The sequence below is a fragment of the Monomorium pharaonis genome, chromosome 1 (assembly GCF_013373865.1).
Source record: "Monomorium pharaonis isolate MP-MQ-018 chromosome 1, ASM1337386v2, whole genome shotgun sequence".
NCBI classification, from domain to species: Eukaryota; Metazoa; Arthropoda; class Insecta; order Hymenoptera; family Formicidae; genus Monomorium; species Monomorium pharaonis.
In genome coordinates, this window is record NC_050467.1 from 5,987,109 (window position 1) to 6,009,189 (window position 22,081).

The window sequence follows — 22,081 nt, forward strand, 5'->3', positions numbered from 1 at the left end:
GCCGTGCCTCGCGGTGCTTTTGTGCGCTACGTCTCTCTAGGAAAACGGAGCAGAACTGATCGGGTAGGATTTCTCTCCCCGTCAGCATGCGGAGTTAGTAGACGAGCGTAACCCGGCGAAAGGAACTTGTCCCGCGGGGGTATAACGGACGTATAAAGGACGTGCATGCAAGAGAATGCACTTTTCGCTGCGGCTGCTGTGTCTTTGAGAAATTAAATTAAGCACGCACGCGTTCGTGCAAGTGGCTGAAAAATTTAGGGCGACAGCAGCTCGAGATGGGGGGAGAAGGAAGGCGGGCACTCTCGTCGAGAAAGAAAACGGCAGGGCTGCACGCGTATAATACAATTTCATAAAACGGTTTTATTTTATGTTTACGCGGCTTGTTACATTTTTATTGTCAGAGGATATGTAAGGAGGAATATCGTTTGCAGAGCTCTCGGAGCGTCTCGCGAAGATCCTTTGTTGAACATCACTTTCATTAAATAATTCCTTTCGGAAACTTGAATCGCGCAATTTAATCCATTTGAATATAAGGATTTTCAGACGTAGCAAATCCTGATGCATAATAATAATATTTTCGTAAATTGTTTTACAATTTTCAGCTCACACATCTGCGAAATGGACGGAGAACTTAATATCACAAATTAAATAGACAAATAATTTAATAATATTGATGATAAGCATGTTATAACGCAATGAATAATTTATTGCAAAAAAACAAAATCACATTACAGTCAGGATTCAAACTTGGAATTTGCTACACGGAGAGAGAAATTTTTCATTAAATTTATTCTGAAAATGGTAGCCGTAGCACAATATTGTATTTCAAAGAATTTTATATGATTTTATCTAATTTGTTAACATGTGCTACACATATTACACATTTTAACACAGTAAGAATAAAATAAAATATGTTGAATGGTTTATGACTCTTTATTGTTTTTAATAGAATAAATAACGACAATATATAATATTAACATAAATTTTACAATGCACACACATTATCATATTTTCAATCTGACAGTCAATCATGATAATTTTATCATGCAACATAGTAATTTGTTGACTTGCTGTTTATATCATAAATTGATAATAAATAATACATTTATTAATAAAAGAAATGGTGTAGCACACAGGACAGAAAATTTATAATTCAAAGGTCTCAAATTTGAGTTCAATTAGAGTAAACGTATTTTTCAAAAAATATAATATTAAAAATACATTAAAAGTAGTCATAGTATAGATAAATTTTGTATATAATTATATATTATTATATAAGGAAATTTTGTTTCAAATTGTAAAAATTTTCCCTTAGAATATTTTGTAATGCTGCATGATAATTTTTATTAAGCAATTTATAAAAATTCTTTGTATCTTGTACAATTTAAATGTCTTTTACTTATTTCACAATTCCTGTTGTTACTCACATAATATTTGATAGGTTACCAAATTATTCCAAGTTAATCATCCATGATAAAATTTGTAGCAAGTCTTGTGATAAAATCTAATGATTCTCTCCGTATACATTCCGTGGCGGGAATCTTCGAAAATAAAAAACAGTAAATTCTTTACGGTTTTTAAAAATGTTTATTAGCATCAGTATTATTAATCCTCATTCTTGTTCAACAAACATACATTTTCAGTCTTTAACAAAAATTGTATTAAATAAAATTAAAGGAATAACCATATAAAAATAATGTAGAAGTATTGTGTGTAAAAATAAAAAATCATAAAATTTCAGAATCAACTTTTATGCTACATCTCTGCAATTCAAGAACTCAGACGTTCGCTTCTAGGAGGAAAAAAAAAAAATGTTTGTTAATTTAATTTATTATATTACGTATTTTATTCTTAGTTTAGGATCGTACTTCAAGACCAAAGGAATATGCGGCGCGCAGTTTGCACGAGCTGAAAATTGTAAAAGGATTCACACAAAAATTAATATTAGATACCAAGGTCCTTTATGATCAAAATGGTTTTCTCATTTCTGACATTTTTATTGATCAAATTTCACTTAATGTTGCATTTAATCCGTTTAGACGTGGAATTACTCCAGACATTTCTCTTATTCATCTTCGGGTAGAACAACTTAGAGAGGTTCGTGTCAAACTTCATGTCGAATTTGGCGGATTCGTCGATCTGAAACGGTTCGAAAGTACGTTCCGGGAGCTTTCGAACTTTCGATTTAACGTTAGCTGCCCCCCAGCTGCCAAGCAACTAGATGAAACTTTTCAATTTACTTTAGATGCATAAATATTTTAATACAATGTAAATATCGAAACTGGGCTCTGCAAGTGTATTAATGTTGCCGGAGCGAAGTTTCTAGTTAATTTCATCCAGAGCGCAAGTAGCGGAGAGATATTTAGAAATCTCTCGCACGCGGGCTTTGCATTTCGCGGGAGGTTGACGGGCGTGTATACACCGGAGTTAGAAACTCGCGGCGCAAAACGCGAGGCTCGACAGGCGGAAACGATTACATATGCAACCGCGGCGATGTAATCGTCGACGTCTAAGTTTTCGCACGCGTGGTGCATTACATCCCCGTGCAGGCGCATAGGCTAGGGTGAAAAAGCATCATATGCATCGATCGTTCGCCGTGACAGACGACGACGACGACGACAACAACGCCGACGACGATGACGGTGGGACGTTCCGTGAGGTGCGGAGGGGGAGAGGAGAGGGACGACCGACGGGTAAAAATGAATAATAACCCGTCGACGTCACGTCTACAAAAGACGTGAAAAAAAGGAAACGCTTCACGTATCACGATCGTCGTTTCCATCCCGGATCGGGGCGCGAGACGCGAGGGTGAAAGGCGGACGGCGCGGCCGGGGGATGACGGGGACCACCCGGGCAAACGTTTCTCGCGACGACGCCGCGCCGGAGGGAAGGAAGAAATGCCGGGGGACGAATCGCGCGGCGGTTTTAAAGTGACGCCGACGCGTCGCGGAGGCGTTTTGCCGGCGCGAGCCAAGTCAAGGGGGGTATCAACTTTCATCGCGATACCGCGTTTGTTCGATTTTTCCGCTCCGGTTCTTTTGTAGAGAAAAGCGGGGGGGGGGAGGGGGAGGGTCAGTGGCAAGAAATAACATTCAATATGATCCTAAATAAACCATCGATCTTTTGCGGGTATCACGAACTTCCGGGGAAATTGTTGTACGCGCAGCCCTATTTCTCTCTCTCTCTCTCTATCTTTCGTGATTCCCCGAAGGATGAAACGTGATTCCGAGAGTTTCTGGATGATTCACGGTCGATGCGCCCGCCGCCGTCGCTCGATGGCGGGATTTAAGCCGGGGATTGAAGTCGGCACGAAACTCGGCAAGTATTACTTTTCTCTCGCCCGACGGTAAGGACTTCGCTCGGACATAAAGCTGATGCGGGAAAAATGAACGGGGCGAAACGTCTGCCATAAAAGTGCCGGTGAATTTATCATTTTCGTTGACTTTGTAATGTAACACGACGTAAAAGCGCGGAGTATCCAATACCATTCAAGCAGTACATAAGGAAGCCATAAGCCAGGGATACGCCGGAGTCATATGGCGATAAAAGCGGAGTCCCCCTTCTCCCATGCAGCTTCACGCAGGTATTTCAATTTGTCTCGCCGGACGTGGAGAATAGCATGAAACGGGACGAAATAAAGATCAATCGACGTCCATATCGGTATTTGTTAAAGTTCATTTTGCTAATGTCAACCGAAAGTTATAATCAAAATTAAAAATGTATAAATCTCTACGGTTTAAATTACGGTCTCAATTACGAGTCGAATTTACAAAATTAAATATTTTACTAATATATATGTAGCAATAAAATTACAGAAAATTTTTTACATTCCAGAATTTTTGGTGATTATTGTAATATAAAATTACACGCTTAATTATTACTAATATTTAGGAAAAAACGAAAAGTAATCATTAATAAAGTTCTCTTTAATAAATTCTATAAATATCTTTTCAATAATTTTTCCAAAATTATGATCATATTTAGTATTTAAAACACTAAACATATAATAATACACATAAAAAAATATATATTAACGTATTAATAAACATGAATATACATTAACATATTTAATTATACTGACTTTTAACTTATTGCACTGGTTCAGTAGAGCAGTTCAGTGCAGCTATAAAGACCAATAATATCGTCGCTAAAAAATGTCTTTTTCAATGTTTTTTATTAACAAAAACAGTTTTCGTTATAAACACTCTGAAATATGCTGCAAAAAATAAAACAATAAGTAATTTTGTTGCAATTTTAGATATATTACTTCTAAAAGAGTAAATCCAAATAAACTTTATTGAAAATTTATGAATTTTCATATAAATATTTATTAGAGTTTTAATAGAATATATTAAAATATATGTAAAAAATTTTGATAAAATTCTCAATACTGATTTTTTGTTTTTAGCTTGAACATCTATTTATAATACATATTCAGTGAATCTACAAATTTTGATAAAAGCATGGTTATTTTTCCGTGCATCACAGAACGTGGGAAATAAGATAGGTGGGACCAAGTAAATATCAGGGATTTAACCGTCGGTATTCCTTTTAAACGCTCGTAAATAAAGTCATAAACTCTTCCACGTGTGCGGGCCAGAATCTGCGGGCGGCCGTCGATCGAAAGAAACGGCGGAACTTCGTCGTAACGCGACACTCGATTGTTCGTCGTGGCAATACTTTGGCTAGATTCCGGAAAGAAATTGAGTAACGAAAGCTCTCCCGCGAGTAACTGAAGATAGACGACACTTTTCGCAGTTCACCGTCGCGTAGCGGAGAGTGCGCGAGAAGCGTCGCGAGGAGGCTGAGAGCATGAAATTACATATATGCAGACAAATTGCGCGCCCGCGCGAACTTCACCGTGGAGGCTCGCGCGAGCGTGCGTAAGCGAGTAAGAAACTACGCAAGGAACGTAGTAGATCAGGAGCATACTCGAGATAAAGTCGGGACGGGAAAGGCGAGAGGCGTAATCTCGCATCAGATAAATTAATAAGCTACCCCCCTCTTGATAAAACGGGGCGCGTGTATCACGCGATCGCGGGAAACGAATGCCGGCTGCTCGAGCACGGGCTTCTCGTGTAAACGCTCGTAGCGTAATGTGCAGTCGCGAAACATTGCCATCGCTCGACTACCTATTATTGATTTTCGCGGGCAGATTAAGTGGAAGTTTCCTGATACACGCGGACGGTGCTCAACCTTACGAGAATGGACGTAATAAAACTCCAAATGTGTTTGTATTTCATTCAGTCATTTGCGCGCGAGTGTTAACCACCGAACGGAATTGCCACCGAGTAGTTTTATGGAGGGAAATGGTACAGATAATGTCCGGGTAACTTTTAACTCAGCCGGACGTCCTCCCGGCTCTTAATCGTTTCTTGAAACAAGCGAACTAGTGCTCGGGTAATGGCGCGTTTGAAATAAACGTGTTATATACACACGTGACAATTACATTGGTAGAATTAAAATTATCGTTGTGACTGCAGAGCATGAAATGTTCGGACGATTTTTTGTCTAGATAAAACAAATTTGTTATTCTTGAAAATATTTTATGGATATTCTATGTCGAAGCGACGTCGATAAATAATAGAACGATAAGCCAGATTTTATGTTGTTTTGTACATTGATTGTATATTCCGTGATTTTATGAGGTGAAAACCCTTCATCTCCCCCCCTCCCCTTCTTTCAAAGGAAATTGCCTGGTTGAACGATGAATTCTATTGTCTTGATATATGAAGTTACCGAGAATTACAAGTGCAGTTATGAAATGTGTATATCGTCGATTTCATTACAATATGCCGCGTAACACGTTTCATTTTCTACGCGATTTTCGAGCGCGGTACTCCACCAGTTATCTCGAGTGTCTTTTTTATGAATGTAGCATTAACAAAATCGCTGCTTTTACCGAGGGATTATGTCGAATTTATCGAAAAATTGAGTGAATGTTTATACGGCAATTAGGCAGAGTTAAAAACTTTAGGATAGATATACGAAATTAAGAAATATTTATATTTTTGATTTAAATACAACTTTTTTATTATTATTAAAAATATTTTATGGATATTCAATGTCGGAAAGAAGCGATATTAATAAATAATAGAATAAAAATAATGCCGAGTAAAAGATATGATGTTTTGTATATTGAGTATTATATGAGGTGAAAATCCTCTATCAAAGGAAATTGCAAGGTTAAACGATAAATTCCATTGTCTTGGTATATGAAGCTTCCGGGAGCTCCAAGTACAGTTATAAAATGTATATATCGTTGTTTCATTACAATATACTACGTAGCATATTGTAATATTCTACGTGATTTTCGGACGCAGTACTTACCAGTTATCTCGAATGTCTTTTTCTGAATTTTGCAGTAACAAAATCGCTGCTTTTGTTCGGGATTAAGATAACTTGTCAAGTTTATTAGAAAATTGAGTAAATATTTATACAGGCAAAAGTTAAGTAGAATTAAATAGTATTATTAGATACAAAGCCACATTGAGATTCAAATACTTGTATTGATATTTGTAATTATAGTTGAATGTTAAAATAATTATAATTAGGAGTTATATTTTTAATTATTAGGGTAAATTTACAGAATGACGCCACTTTAAAAAAAGACTAATTTTTGAGAGGTTACTTGAAAAGAACAAAGTACTGTTAGATAAGCTTATAAATTTTATATTTATACTAAGATTAATATTTTTTATAAATTAGCAAAAATACATGTAAAAGTTAAAAATTGTTTATACGTATAAAAGAATCAAGTGTGAGTTGCATATGTGCTGAATATAATATGTCCGCTGAAATTGTTTTGTGATTTATGCCACGTAACTGTAGTGTCACTTTACTGATTTCTCTTTAACATAAATAATTTATAGAAAAAATAAAATTGTTATGTTACATTGTAACAAATAATGTGTTTTTGTAAAATATCAATTTTATTATCAAGTTTAATTATTAAATGTTAATGTGTTTGATTATAATATCAAGTACTTTTCTATTCAATGATATATTCAAATACCTTTTTAATTTAGATACAACTTATTCTTAATTGATTTTAAAAGTATTTTATGGATATTCAATATCGAAGTGACATTGATGAATAACAGTCTGTAAATAGTTAAACCAGTGCAGTGATTGTATGGTGTTTTGTATAATAATTATTTTATGAGAATTTTCTATTAAAGATAATTGCATGATTGAATGATGAATTCTATTGTTTTGGTATACGAAGCTTCCGCGAGCTACAAGTGCATTTATGTGCATCGATTTTATTACAATACGCTATGTAGTAGGCTTTAATCTATGTTTAGGCGAAATTGACAATTATTATATCGAATGACTTTTTTTGAAATCGAACAAAATTGCTATTTAGGATTTTGTCTAATCTCATTGCTTCAAATTAAACTAAGCTTAATTGGAAAATTAAGTGAATACTTATCTAAAAATTTATACAAAAGTTAAATAGAGTTAAAATTATTATTATTATATAAAATAAAATATTTAGATAATTTCGTATTTTAATATAATTTATTATTTTTTAAAGTACTTCATGAATATTTAAGTAATACTGAACATATATAGCATTGAGAAATAACGGAATGAAAATAATACCGAGTCAGTAATTTTGTAGTACTTTGTATATTAACTATGCCCTATAGAATGAAAATCCCCTATTCAGGAAAATTGCATAGCTGAACGATTATTCTATTATCTCGGTATATGAAGTTTCTAGGAATTAGAAATACAGTTGTGAAATGTATATCATTGATTGTATTACAATATCGCGTATCATATTTCATTTCACAAACTCTGTAATTAATAATTATCTCAAATATCTTGTTCATAAATGTGTCATGAAAATACGAAGCTTTTGTTCCTCTGGATTATGTCAAGTTTAATCAGAAAAATAAGTGAATACTTACACAAACGACAATTAAGTAGAGATAAAATTACCATTAAATACAAAACTGTAAAATGTTTAAATAATTTTACTTATTTAAGTATAATTTATTACTTACTAAGAATATTTTATGAATACCCAATGTCGAAGTGACATTGACAAATGACGGAATAAAAATGATACCCAGTAATTTTATGTTTTGTATATTCATGTTAAATGGAATATGCAAATCCCCTGTTCAAGAAATTGCACGGTTGAATAATAAATTTTATTATTTGTGAAACTTTTAAATGAATAAAATGCAATATTATAAAATATATTTGACTTCCCTATAATACGTCATATACCTAACATATTTCATTCTATGATTAAGCTCAAAACTTAAGTAAATATTTACAAAAACAGCATTTAGAATATTATTAAATAATAAATGCAATAAAAATTATTATTGTCATTATTTTATTATTATAATTATTTAACAATAATTAAAATTATTATTAAATACAAAACTATAAAATAATTAGACGATTCCTTATTTAGATTTTTTATTTAAATATAACTTATTAATTATTAATAAAATGTATTTTATGGATATTTAACGTAGAGCATTAATAAGTAACGGAATGAAAATAATGTCAAGTCAGAGATATTGTTATGTTTTGTTTATTGACTGTTTTATGGCATGAGAATCTCCTGTTCAGGGAAAATGCATGTTTGAATAAATTCTATTGTCTTGATTTATGTTGGTAGAAGTTTCCAGAAATTACAAATGTAGTTATGAAATATATACCTATATATCTACTGTTAATTTCATTACAATATGCTCCGCAGCACGGTTCATTCTAATTTCGAGCTCGGTGGTTATCTCGAGTGTCTTTTTCGTGAATGTGGCATTAACGAAACCACTGCTTTTATTGCTCGGGATTATGTCAGGCTTAATCGGGAAATCGAGTGGGATTTTCGTCAACAATGTGAGTTTGTTTCTACAAAGCCGACATTTCTTTTTTTTTTCGGGAAATTTATCGTCACGTACAAATAGAAATTTATTTACATACCTGAGATTGCTCTGAATGTAAATTAGAGTTAATTTGGTTAGTTGTACATTAAAATTTATATAAATCTAATTACTGACATAATTAGCTTTGTAGTCGGCATTAGCGTTCAACTAGGGTTAATGCGGCACTTCCTTACACCGTCGCTCATGTAATATCGCGTTGTACCATAATAGAACGTAACACGTGATACGGGATTGGAGAGCGAGATTCGAATCGCCGCTGCAAGCGTTGGGGTTATTCGTTACGATTTCGTTGAATTACGCAGACACGAAGAAAAAAGAGCACTTGTAAATCGATGATGAAATTGCTTGCACACGATATATAGTACAATTTATAACTTGCCGGTTAATTTCATATGCCAGAATAATTTGTCATGTATAGCGATCCGCTTAAAGGGCGGAACTCTACTCGCGCGAGCGCATGCGCGACGCGGGGAGAGGGAGGGGAGCAAAAAGTTGCAGTAAATTTGATCTAAATATAACGCGCTAAATATAACGATCGCGGACGAGGGTGCATTACACACACACGTCGCTATCAATTAGATATTTCCCAGTTATGTCAAGGGTACCTGCTAATTTGAATTTTATCGGGGGTTACACGCGCCCTCGGAAACATTACCCGCGTATACGGCGCGTTCTCTACGTTCCGTAATTAATACTTACTGATCATTAATTACTCGCAGCAGCGCAGTTGCGCGGCGAGAACAGTCGCGCCTTTGTCCCCGCGCAGCCCGGTTCTCGCAGAGCTCGGTGCGGTCGCGCTCGCTTGAAAGTTGGAATCGGATTATCCAACCGCGAGTCTGAATTTGTAATACAGCAGGACGGCCGCGGCGGTGTGGCCCCCCCTAAAGATGCATCCGCGCGTGAAATTCCTCGTGACCGGCCTCCAACAAGCCCCGCAATCCGTATTATAACTCGTAATTTTACAGTTATTATTCCCGTAATGAGCGCGCCCGGATCTCCCCAGCACACGAGATCCGTCCAGCTGACAAACTCGCGACAGTAATTTATCGCCGAGGGGTGGGGGGGGGAGGGATGGGGGTTAGTGGGACGCTTCCCGGCGCGGCGCTATCGCGTTGAATCGCGACGGACACGGAGCTCGACGTTCGCCTGCTGGCGCGTATACACGTCGCACCGATAGCCCATAATTTGGACGTTACGGCGAGATCACATCCGACTGCGCCGCCGGGCGATCTCCATCCGCTCGTGACGATTTGCGATACTGAATATTATATAATCCCACGCACTCTCGTGTTTCGTGTCCGTTTCGTGCGATCTCCATGTCATGTTTCCATCATCGACGATCGATTTGCCCGTTTAATGCGTTATGCATATCCCCCAGCCTCGCAATTCGGAGCGGCGTTTAATTTCGCAATTGCTTTGTAACGTTTTTTTTTTTAACGTTCGATTCGAGGTAAACGCTGTTGGGCAGTGATATTACTGTGCCAATTTTTTTTTCGCGATTGATCCGTTGTCGAGTCTAATCTCAGAGTAAGGTGCTGGTGTCATTAGATTTTACCGATTGAACGTGACTTATACACAAAAAAGAAGAATATTGTTGTTTTGACAATATCTTTGGTTTCAAAACGGAAATTTTGAAATGAAATTATATTGCGTTAAATCAAAAATATATATTTGATTGAAGATTTATTTTAAGATTTTATATAGTTTAACTAAGAAAATAATATTCTTGTTATTTGAGAATAAGTTTCTTGAATGGAAAGGAAAAAATGTTGGATAAAAAAATACTACGTGTTCAAGTCAAAGATTATAATTTTCTTAGAATAAAATTATTAAAATAATTATATTATACTTTTGAAATAATACTTATAACATTGAAAAAAGACTATAATATTTTAAAATTCAAAATTTTTACATTCTTCTAAGAAGATTATACATATATTGTTTGTGTACATAAGTTTTATTTGAGAGTAATTTTTTTTTATGTATGATTTAAAAATTATGGTTATGAATGTTTTATTGGAGGTCTTCTGTCTGAAATTACCGAAGCTTAAACACACTATCTAAATTGTTTAACTTTATAAAAAAGGGTTATCTGACTAAAGATTCATTCACAAATCTTCGACTGTAAACCAAACACGTAGCTACGCTACTTAAAAAAAAATCATCAAGATTAAGAGATCTTTTTCAGTCTGTTAAAGAGCCGGATGTTTATTTGAAGAGCTGGAATCTCCAGCTGAAAATGTAGAGCTAGCAAAAATGTTTATAACACTTACTTATGATTTACATGATTTGCATCAACATGTATATATTATACTATCATCGAAATTTTATGCATATATATACAAATTTATCAAACATTATATTCAATAAATTAGTCTTCTAAACTTAATTTTAGCAATTCATCATTATTTATTCATTTATTTTACGCTTGATTCGGCCTTTATTTGATACATATGACCTGCATAATTTTTCTAAAAAGTAAGTCTTGGTAAATTAACAGCTTTGGTCGTTATGTTGAGATGAAAATTAATAATAAATCTATTTTTTTTGTTTTTGGTGACAATTACTAGAGCCATACCACATTAATACACTTGTATTTTAATTATATAAAAATAACTATAATTCTATTAATGCGATCAATAGAAATTGTACAACAAAATGGTGTTTCTATCGGTAAAATAGACAACGCCAACATTGCCGTAAATTTCGCGTAGGGTCAGCGCTGTCATTCTGCTTTTTTATGGCCCGATCTATCTATGAGGCCACTCATGCGTTCATGGAAAATTTTATGGAGATATTATTCACGAAAATCCCTTTCTCCTATCGATCGACTTGTTCAGAAATTGCGGACCTCCAAATTGGTTTTCGGATAAGACAGGTATTTTCCGCCGCGTTAAGCACGCTAAAAGCGATGCGCAGTTTAAATTCGTTTCCGTAGAAGTCTACTCTCAACGATTGCAATTAAAGTTCAAGAGCGTGGTTTAGTGTCTAGCGACTTTCGAGAAATTTTCCCTTTGCGCAAAATAATTTAAAGATCCCGACGGCGTGGGTTTTTAAAACGCGATCAACGGTAAATTTCCGGGGTAGGGTTTTCTCGAGCGATCCTTGAAGATACTCTCGGCAGTTGCGCCTCCCGACAACGAGTCGTGCACGAATCGGAAGTTATCGAAGGAGCGAATCATCGAAAGGTCTGTCCGTTCGGGTGGAATAATAGACGCGACAGCGGAAGATTTTCAACCTCGCGGCTGATCATCGAGGCGTGCGTATCTTCGACAAAGGGCCTTCCATCCGCGGTGCTCTAGATGAGAGTTCGGACCTGCCATCTGAAGACTAAAACTATCCATCAAGATTCTTCCCAGCCCAGTCTTGTAATTTATTCTAATGATATAAAGACATTAGTGGCAATTATTTTGTACGATATTAAATTAGCAGAAAATTAATTTTTATTTGTCAAGACTATATAATCAATATTATTCTGACTTTATATATTCTGATAATATCTAACAGCTTCAGTTTACAAAGCCAAGAAGAGATATTTTACATCCTATATAAGCAGTAATAAAATTAGCTTGTTTTCATCCTGATATTTAACTCTTAAGTGCTACTGTGGATGAATTTTCATTCAGAGGTTAACTCAAGTATTTCCTATTAATTGTGCAGCAACGCTAAATAGCAGCGCTAAGGGCTTGTGATTCTATCTGTTTTCCTCTTTATATCTGCGCTCGTAAATATCAAGTTTGTATTACGTTCTTCATAAATGACCTATGATTTTAATCTTGCCTGAGTAAATATTTATCCACAATGTAATTTTTTTCTATTCAAAATTTTTTACAAATTATATTTGATTTAGGGGGGAGAATGAGATCGTTTTAAAAATTAGTAAACTACTATTAAACTACTTAACATAAATAGAAAAATACTCTTACAAAAGAATTATTTTAATAATTTTGAATAAATTAATGCAATAATTTTTTCGACTGTAACAGAGAAAAGTCAATATAATTTGAATAGAATAAATCAATTTATAATTATTATACGTCATTTAATATTATGTTTATAGAATAATTATATCTATTTATTCTACTAAAAAAAGTAGACGAGATTATTAATTAAGTATTTATTAATAAAAAGAGCTGGGATTACTTACATCTTTTACTTCAATTTTTTAATATCTTTTTTAAAATAATATATCCAATTTTACAGCTGACTTAAAAATTAAATTTTATTCATTTTACATTAATGTTAGTTCATTCTGCCACAAACATTGTATCTATCATTGCATAAATATATAGTATACAAAAAATGTTAAATAATTTTTAATTGCGTAAGATAAATTTTCAGTTAGAGTAATAATAAAGAAACCTGAGTAGCACTCTAAAATTAATATTAATAATTTGTCAACAATTATTTGATTTACAAACATTACATGCCATAAATATTTTTGAAAAAATATATAATAAAAATATTTTTATTTTAAATTTATGAATTGGATGAAAATTATTGTCGCATGAATATCTAACGAATTTAATTACATACCGTATAAATAGCAATGTTAAAAAATTGTTTGATTACAACCTCTTTAAACAAACTGTTCAAATCGACGGTAGTCAAAATAATTTTTTTACACTACAAACAAGCGAATAGAATATCGTTGTGGAAAAGGTAATTCAAAGCAAGGCTTTGATGTTCGTTAGGCGCGTAAAGTTGCACCTGGATTATTCCTATACATGGGACATAGCGGAAACGGGACGGTAAACGAGCGCGATGTGCGAATTTTACAGTACGATGAGCCGCCCTCTGTGCTTGAAAGAAAAGCGGGAAACCGGAGAATATTGTCGGACGAGATTACACTTTTTTTTTTGTCGACGCGACTCAACGTCACATCACAATAAATGCCACAAAACGCTTTCAGCTCTCGGTCAATTTCGGCAAGCAGTCGCGCTTTGGGATTAATAAACTCGTATCCTGCATTATCAAGGCGTGATGACGTTATTCCAGGTCTCTTTATCATGTTTGTATATTAATTGCAGGGCAAACACGCGCGCGCAACTGATTGAAGCCTGGTCAATTTCCTTGCGTGTCGATAAATATTTATGCGGCCGCGCGTTCAAGCAAAGTAATATTTCGCATCGATAATACCCCGTTCGGAAACGGGGTAAACGTCCACGTAAGCGTCGCCACGTGCGCACTTTGCATTCAAGCCTCTGGCACGATTTACTTCATTCTCGAGATCAAAGCGCGATGACGTCGACAATGGCGTATAATATTAAATGTGATGCGGTGATAGAATGCACGTTGGTAAGCATTATTAATGCGGACGCAAGCCCACGCGGAGCCACTTGTTTAATAAAGTTGGTCTTGCCGCCGGTGTACTTCGCGGTATCCCCCGACGCACGCAACTTTTTATTATACTGGGTCATCCAGCTGGTCGAAGTAACAAATAGGCGGTTGAGGTGCAAAGACAGATAAGTTACGATAACCGGACTGACGGAGATCTTACATATACACTTCTGTCTATATTTGACACAGTTTTGTTTAACTAGAAACTGTCAGCGGAGTGCAAGACAAATGTCATTTTCGTTTAGCGTGTGCTCCAGTTTCTTAAAAGAAAAATGCATATCTGTTAAATTTTGAATATCGTAAGTCGTACTAAAATGAAATCTAAGAAATTAATTCTAAAAGGTAAGGGTTAAACTTACGAAAGTGATACTTTCATCTATTAGAGTAATTATTTTCTGTACAAAATGTGAGCAAGCGACTGAAGGACATGGCACAGTTTTGTCAAACTGCAAACTGTAAGCAGGACGCAAAACAGGAATGTTTAGTGTATATATGTGTCACACTTCTGTAGAAAATGTACTATAATTTTGTAACTACACTGTACTCTATTAAATTTTAAAAATTGCAAGCGAAAACAGGAACTAAAAGGTGATGCGAATTCCATAAAATACAAATACAATTTTATAAAATTGGCATGTTTCTGTCATACACTCAAAGAAATAATCTTGCAATTTTAACAAAAATTGTATGCGTGTAAAATTTAGCTGAAATAGATAAATAATTAGCAAATACTGTGATATGTGTATGTATCGCACCTAATCAATCCAACTGATAGAAGCAGAATTTTCAAATTCTATACGTGACAGCCAAAATTCTAGCTGATACAAAAATTAGCAATACATTTTGGTTGTAATATCAAGAAATATCAGCAAAAAACTTTTTTGGGTATAATAATCATTTTCTATTATATGAACTATATGAAACTAGAAACTATTAAGGAAGTGTGAAAGGATATTAAGGAATATTGTTCTTATTTAGTGTATGTTCGAGATTTCCGTAGGACAAGTACACATCCGTTAAACTTTAATATTATGAGCAAAAGAAAAAACGAAGAAATGTAATGCAAATGTTATGAAATACGAATGTACCTTTGTAACAATGATAATATTCCGGTCTATTACAATAATTGCTCCCTGTACAATTTGAGTAAACGATTAAACAACATGACACAGTTTCGTCTAATTATAGAAACTGTTAACAGAGTGCAAAACGGAAATGTTGTTTTCGTTTAATGCATGTTCCAGATTTCTCTAGAAACGTAAACATCTATTAAATTTTAAGTATTATACGTATCGATAACGAAAATTTTAAGAAGTAATGCAAATTCTATGGATTCTACAATAAAGAAAGAGAGTAAAAATGTAGTTAAAACTTATATTGTCGCCCGTAATGAATAATCTAAAAACGATAATTTTTTTATTATTCATTACTGGCGACAACGTGATGATTATAATATTTTGAAAAAAAAGATAATCTTACAGGGTTCATATCATTCTCATCTATTATAGTAATTATTTTCTGTATGACGCGAGCAAACGACCGAACAACACGATATAAAGGACGATGTCCCTTTATCATTAATCACGTTACGATCGATATCCAAAGAGGTCCGCGTTTACAAAGGACACTGGCATAGAAAAATGTTGACTCGAAGTCTCAGACCTGTCGTTGCCGCCTTAACGAAAACGCTTGTCAAACGATTTGCGCGTGATGTTTATTAATTGAATCTCTGCTCCGCGCACGAGATCCGACGGGTAAGGGCGAAAATCCTAATAAGGGTTTCACGGTGAAGGCTATCATTAGTGCCAGAGTAATCACTTGGAAATGTCCGGTCTAAAAGCATTTACCTGTCCTTTGCATTTTCACCCGAGTAACTCAGCCCGCCGCGCTGTCCAATTTTTGCGCGTCCGGTGACCATGGAAGTACGCGGCCGTTCGTTAACGATGCGATAATTTTCACGTGTGAAAATCATACGTGTATTATATAACGTCTGGTGGGGGGAGGGAAATGTCCGCGTTCGCCGTTCGCCCGCCACCGGGATTTTTACACAACGGGATTTTTTACCGTCCGCGCTTACGATTGTTCCCTAGACTATTCAGACCCAGTGTAAAACCGCTTGATGCATAAATATTAGACTTACGAGCTGGTAAATGCAGTCGCCAGTGTTACACAACTTTTTGCTGAAAGATTAAATAGTAGTCCGCGGTTGTAGACGTCGCGTCGCGCTCGCTATCGAATCGCGCTCTCGTTCAACGGAAACAAAGCCACGTGGTGGCGTGGAAGCGCGGTGTACCGTCGCTTCCGACAGGCAAACTTTGCGGAATGGATTAAACGCGTTTTATCGAATGAAGGAGGGTACGTCGTCGTTGCGGCGCGTATTGAACGACCGTGCGATCGATGCACGTTTAGCGTGTAGACAGAGGGAATGCGGAGAGAAAGCAATAAACGGATTAGGAGAGAAAGAGAAAGAGAGAGAGAGAGAGAAAAGAATGAGAGAGAGGGATGAGTCATAGCGGAGGCTGCGGTCGCTGGATCGCCGAAAATAATTGCGACAGGTCAGTCGGAAGGATCGTAGGAGCCCGCCTTTCGAGCATCCGCGAGCCTCGCGCCAGCTCGCCCGGAAGAATCCGCGACTCGGAAGACCCACTTTTTCAAAAAGGGCCGCGCCGGACGATTTAACTCGGCGTTTACGACCGGCGGACCACGGAAATATCGTGCGGCTCCGGAATTTACGGGATGGCTGCGATAATCGAGGACAACGCGCCATCCAGGGTGTGATGTAACATCTAATCCGCTGACGCGATTTCACACCGGCGGCGCGGCGTTGCCGATTACAAGTGGCGCGTCTAGTAAACCACACTCGCGTGCTTTGTCAATATGCGCGTCGTCTCCTCTACTCGACCCTCGTCCGGTCTCTGATCTTGAAATCGGCATCGCGCGGTTTCGCACGCACTTGCACGACGCGACGAACGAGCAACGGCGTTATAGCGTTCACAACAGCTAAGAAGGTTATTGCTACTTACAGTACGTGTCGGTGGTGAGGCGATCGATGGTAGCCTGCTTGAGCTTGCTGTTCTTCTTACCCATCCTCGTAACCTGGAGCTGAACGCGCGCGAGTGTTTCGCACCGATCTACCCCTCGCCGAGAGGATCCTAAAAGAGTACTTCGCTTCTGTCTAGTCTCTTTCCTTCTCTCTCTCTCTCTCTCTCTCTTTCGTTGCGGATTTTCACCGTCCGCCTCGCATCTCTTGATCTCGCTAAATTACAGACGACAGACCACCGAGGAGCGTTGCGCCCGGGAGTTCAACCGACGTGTGACGTACGACGTTTCCGCGCTGGTCTCCCAGAGAAGACAGGTGGGATTTGCTGGACGATAAGTTTCTCGAGGCGCGGGATTTCTCACGTCCCTCTTAGAAACCCCGCCCGGGGAAGTTCTCCTTTGTAGCCACGGGGAGATATCCCTTGTCGAATTCCACTCGCTAAGTTCCACTCGGCCGCGTGCGACCGCGACGCTTCCTCCCTCGTTGACCCGAGCCTCCAGTACACTACGTCGCCACTCGGCGAGCTCGCCGGTGAATCTCAATCCGCAGGCGGAAGCCTTGCTTCCCGCGACGAATTAATCTGCGATCGAGGCAGGTGCCGAAACGCGAGCGATACAGTTTGATTTAATTTGCTCGAGGTGTGCAGGCGGAGAGAGAGAGAAGGGGGCAGGGAAGGAGGGAGAGCGGAAGCGTCCCCAATCGATTTAATTACGACGCAAGATTCGGTGGCACTCGCGACGTTGTCTTGCTAACCGTGTCGATTCGTTGATATACCTCCCACGTAGATTTTCCTTTCGACGATATTGTTCTCTCTGCGAAGAAGACAAGAGAGAATTTTAATGAGGAATTCACGCGAGGAGGTTTTTCCCCGTTGAGCTTGAAAGCCGCGGATTCGCAGTTTCCCATTTTTCTTTCGCAACCCGATGCGCAAACCACTTTGCGGCGTCAGCGCGGAAATTAGTGCCAGAAATTAGAGGCTCAACCGCGTTTCAACCGCGAATTGAAGGCGAGCATCGTGAGACGAACGGGGGGTGGGGGAGGGGGACAATTTTCCGCCGCGATAAGCTGCGCGGGATCATTAATCGCATCGCTCGGTCTCTTCGGCGAAGTTTTGAAGGGGCGCCAACGAGCGCTTCAATTCGCAGAGATCGTATCGGAAAATTAAGACGAGCCCGAGGAGAAGAGGCTGGCAAACTTTGCGTTACATTAGAAACTCGTTCCTAATTGAAGGCCAAACGGATTCGTCGAACGAGCGTATTTTTATCTCTCTCTCTTTCGAGACAGATGTCGAGACGTTCGAGTGTAATGCAAAATAAATGTCACATGCAAAAGATACAATGTTGCCTCGGATGTCGAGCGCATTAAAGTTTCAAAGGTCGCGAGACCAGACGACCAATACAAACCACTCCCAGAACTTGCGCTAGCCAATCCCTTCTGGGCCATTATGTGAAGGGCTTTAAAGGCCAACGGCGTTACGATACCCCCGGCCTTATCCCGGGATTAAACGGAATTTCCACTAAATGTATTTCCTTAGCTCTCGCTGTCGCGATTTGCTTGTTCCGCTACGACCGTCTTTAATCCTATCGTTTTCCGGATGCCATGAAAGAATGTATACCAGAGCGTTTGTTACTCCGAAGCAATAACTATGCTGTAGTTCTCTTTTTCCCCCACGCTTTTTTCCATCCGTTTATTATTACGGATTTTTTTATTACAGAAATTTTTATTACAAAAAATTGATTATCAGAACTGCGTTATAAAATCAATAAAATTGTCGGCGAAGATATAAATTTAGACAGAAAATATTATTAGATCTTTTGATTTTAAAAGAAAACTCATCCTTTTCTACTTATGTCATAATTAAATGTCCGTCTAGTTCAATTTACTTATTGCAGAAAAAAAATTAATTCGACTTTCCTGAATATTTGCAAAATGGCAAAAGGAAATTAATTTATTGTCGGTAGATTATCTCTTTCAAGATGCAGTAAATAACAATCAGGGAAGACAATGAATTGTTAAAGAAACGTTGAAGTAATCATACTAGAGATGAGCGAATTGATTATACGACAGAAGGAAACGTGGACTCGGTTATACCCAGCGTATTTATCGAGACGTCATTAGTGTCAATGAATAATGAATCGCGCCCTTTCCCGTACCTTTTATATCTGCCTCAAATCTCCTCGCAGCGCCCAGGCGGATTAATTGAGTCACGATTGAAGGCAGCGAAAATTCCCGGCTGAGGGAAAAAGCTCCGATTTGCGGAGATCGAACGAGGATGGAAAATACGGTTCGACACGCCGTGAGCTGATTCGGAACGAGAACCCGTCGTTCACCGTGTTCCCCGGAACTTTGTAAAAACTTGAGAACGGAATAACAATGGGCGAATAGGACGCGCGGTCCTCGCGCGAGAGAGCGGGTTCCCGGGATGAAGTTGCGGCAAAGTTGGCTCCTCCTCCCTACCTTTTCCTCTTTTAATATGAAGATCTCCGCATATTTCTGTAATGCGGCACGGCGAAAAGACGAGGCGAGCGAGGAATTGAGCGAGATCTCACTCTCGCAGGGAGAATCCATGAAACCGAGTACGGATCAGTCGGCTAATGCGAATTCACGTCACGTCGTGGTCGCGTTCCCCGCGAAGTTCGGTTAAGCGCCCCCGATACCGCGGAGATTTTGATTCATGCGTTGTTCATGCCGTGTCGCGCGACTGAAATTGCGGAAGTCGATCTGCATGAGAGAGAGAGAGAGAGGGAAAGAGAGAGAGAGTGAGACGCGCGATATCAACCTTCATGCAAGCGGCCTTCAAGCGAGATTCGGGCATATCGAAGGACGGGACGAGAGGAAGAGGAAGAGAGAGAGAGGGGGGGGTCCTTGCCGAACAATTAACTTCTGGTCGAGGTCGTGCTGCACTCCTGACCTCATATTACATCTGGATGTACATTTCCTGCAAAGAAATGATCATTTCTCTTAGCACTGATCGTAATCTACACAAAATACTTGTACACGATCAGAATATTCTACACAAATGTATTGTACACAAAAAATTGTGTACGTGGAAAAATTGTGCACAAGAATTATCCTTGAATTAAAAATTGCACACGGATATATTGTGCGTAGACAAACTGTCTAGTGAGCAGTTTTAACAATTATTTTGTATAGAATATGATCAGTGCCTTTCTCTCTCTCTTTCTCTCTTCCTCTCTTTGTTCCAAATTGATCCTTCATGACTAAAGATTGTCGTCTTTGTTTGACGTATGCTCATGCATGTTCATGCATGATGACTGGTCTTGGCAAAGATGTACTTGGTTTTGCCATTTCGGAAAGCCGAAAGATAATAATCAATTAAAAATCTGATATAAACTTGAGCCTGGATCTTTGAAGATCGGACGCGAAATTTCTATTATCGTCACATCGTAACGTTTTAACGTAATCAAGCTGATCGGTGATGGGGAGGGGAAAAATTGGAAGAGCGCGCAAAGCGAGAGAGCGGAACCGAATGAGGAAATATGGTAGCAATTTCCCGTTTCACGAATTCTCCGGAGAACGTTTGTGTTGAAAGGCCACGAAAGCCTGATTATCGAGAGGCTCTCTCCTGGCGCAATAGCGTAGCCCATTCATAAAACAGAACCGGATATCGACGGGTGAGCTCCCGTGTTCTCCAAGGTGCACTAAAGCGCCGTGTCTCCGCCGTAGCTTTCGATCGTGACAGCCGATAGTGCAGCGATAAAGGGTATTATCGTCATGTGCTGCACGCGTAAATTTCGCACAAAAACGTCGATAGGCCGCCGATGGAGAAGCACCATCGGGCGCACTGAATGAAGACAGCGCGGGCAGGGGGGGGGGGAGGGGGAAGAGACCAGCTGAGTGGGCGGGAATCTTGCGCGTCATTCGCGAAACGTGCTCGCTATCAACAGGGACCATCACTGGCGGAGATTAAGCCGCTGGACAGGTCCGATCGGGGATACACACTGCCCGGGATATCGCGTTCCGATAATTAGCTAGCGATACGCTCTCTCCTCTCCTCCCGACGACGCGAATCGGCATCCCGGCTATTCGAACCGTATCGATTCGCCGCGCGATTGCATCGCGTTGCGATCGCGTCGCGGGATTGCGCGAAATTGCCCCCGCCACACGCATTTAACTTGACACGGCATTTAACATAGGCAGAATCCGCGCTTGGGAAACTGGCGAACCCCCAGCCCCAGTTCGCGGACCAGTTGGTCCCCAACGGTCGTTCACCAACGGACCTCACGAACCCCGGGGTAGCGCGCGCTCGTGCGAACCTCCGCCACGTACAGGCGCGTACTCTATCCGGATACTTGATAGTAAATAGGATTTCATTCATGAATTCTCAACCGTTAGGCGAGGTGTGTTCGTCGGCGAAGCGCGGATCAGTGACGTCATAGCGTCGCGGCGCCTGGCGTCAGACTGGCTCGGCGATGGCATTACGTGGACGTGTGCTGGAGGAGGGGAGGGGGGAGAGTTCACGTTGGCGCAGGCGCGGCTTCTCGAACTTCGAGGAGGATGCTCGACTGTCCACCCTCCCGTTCTCTCCTCCACGCAGCGCGGTTCCTCCGATTCCGTCGCCGCCGCCGCCGCCGCCGTCTCCTTCGATCCTCCTCGCGCATTCTCACCCTCTCTCGCTCCCTCTCTCGTCCCTACGCTCTCTCGCCGTCTCGGTCGATCGCGTTCTGCGTCGTTTTCACCCTTGTCTCTCTCTCTCTCTCTCTCTCTCTCCCCTTTCCCGATTTTTCCAAATGCTTCCCCTCCGCTCGCTCTCCTTCTTCCTCCA

General features: G+C 39.0%; 1 protein-coding gene across 1 annotated transcript in view; it reads right to left on the reverse strand.

The window, feature by feature from the left end:
* LOC105828415 (frequenin-1) overlaps positions 1-21,735 on the reverse strand; it is a 55,676-nt gene extending 33,941 nt beyond the window's left edge. The window contains exons 1-2 of the mRNA XM_028192109.2: positions 21,537-21,735; positions 17,279-18,107 (exon numbers count right to left, since the gene is read on the reverse strand). Coding sequence (XP_028047910.1) covers positions 17,279-17,342 — 64 coding nt within the window. The 5' untranslated portion in view covers positions 17,343-18,107; positions 21,537-21,735. The remainder of the gene's footprint in view (positions 1-17,278; positions 18,108-21,536) is intronic.
* Between the last annotated feature and the right edge of the window lie 346 nt (positions 21,736-22,081).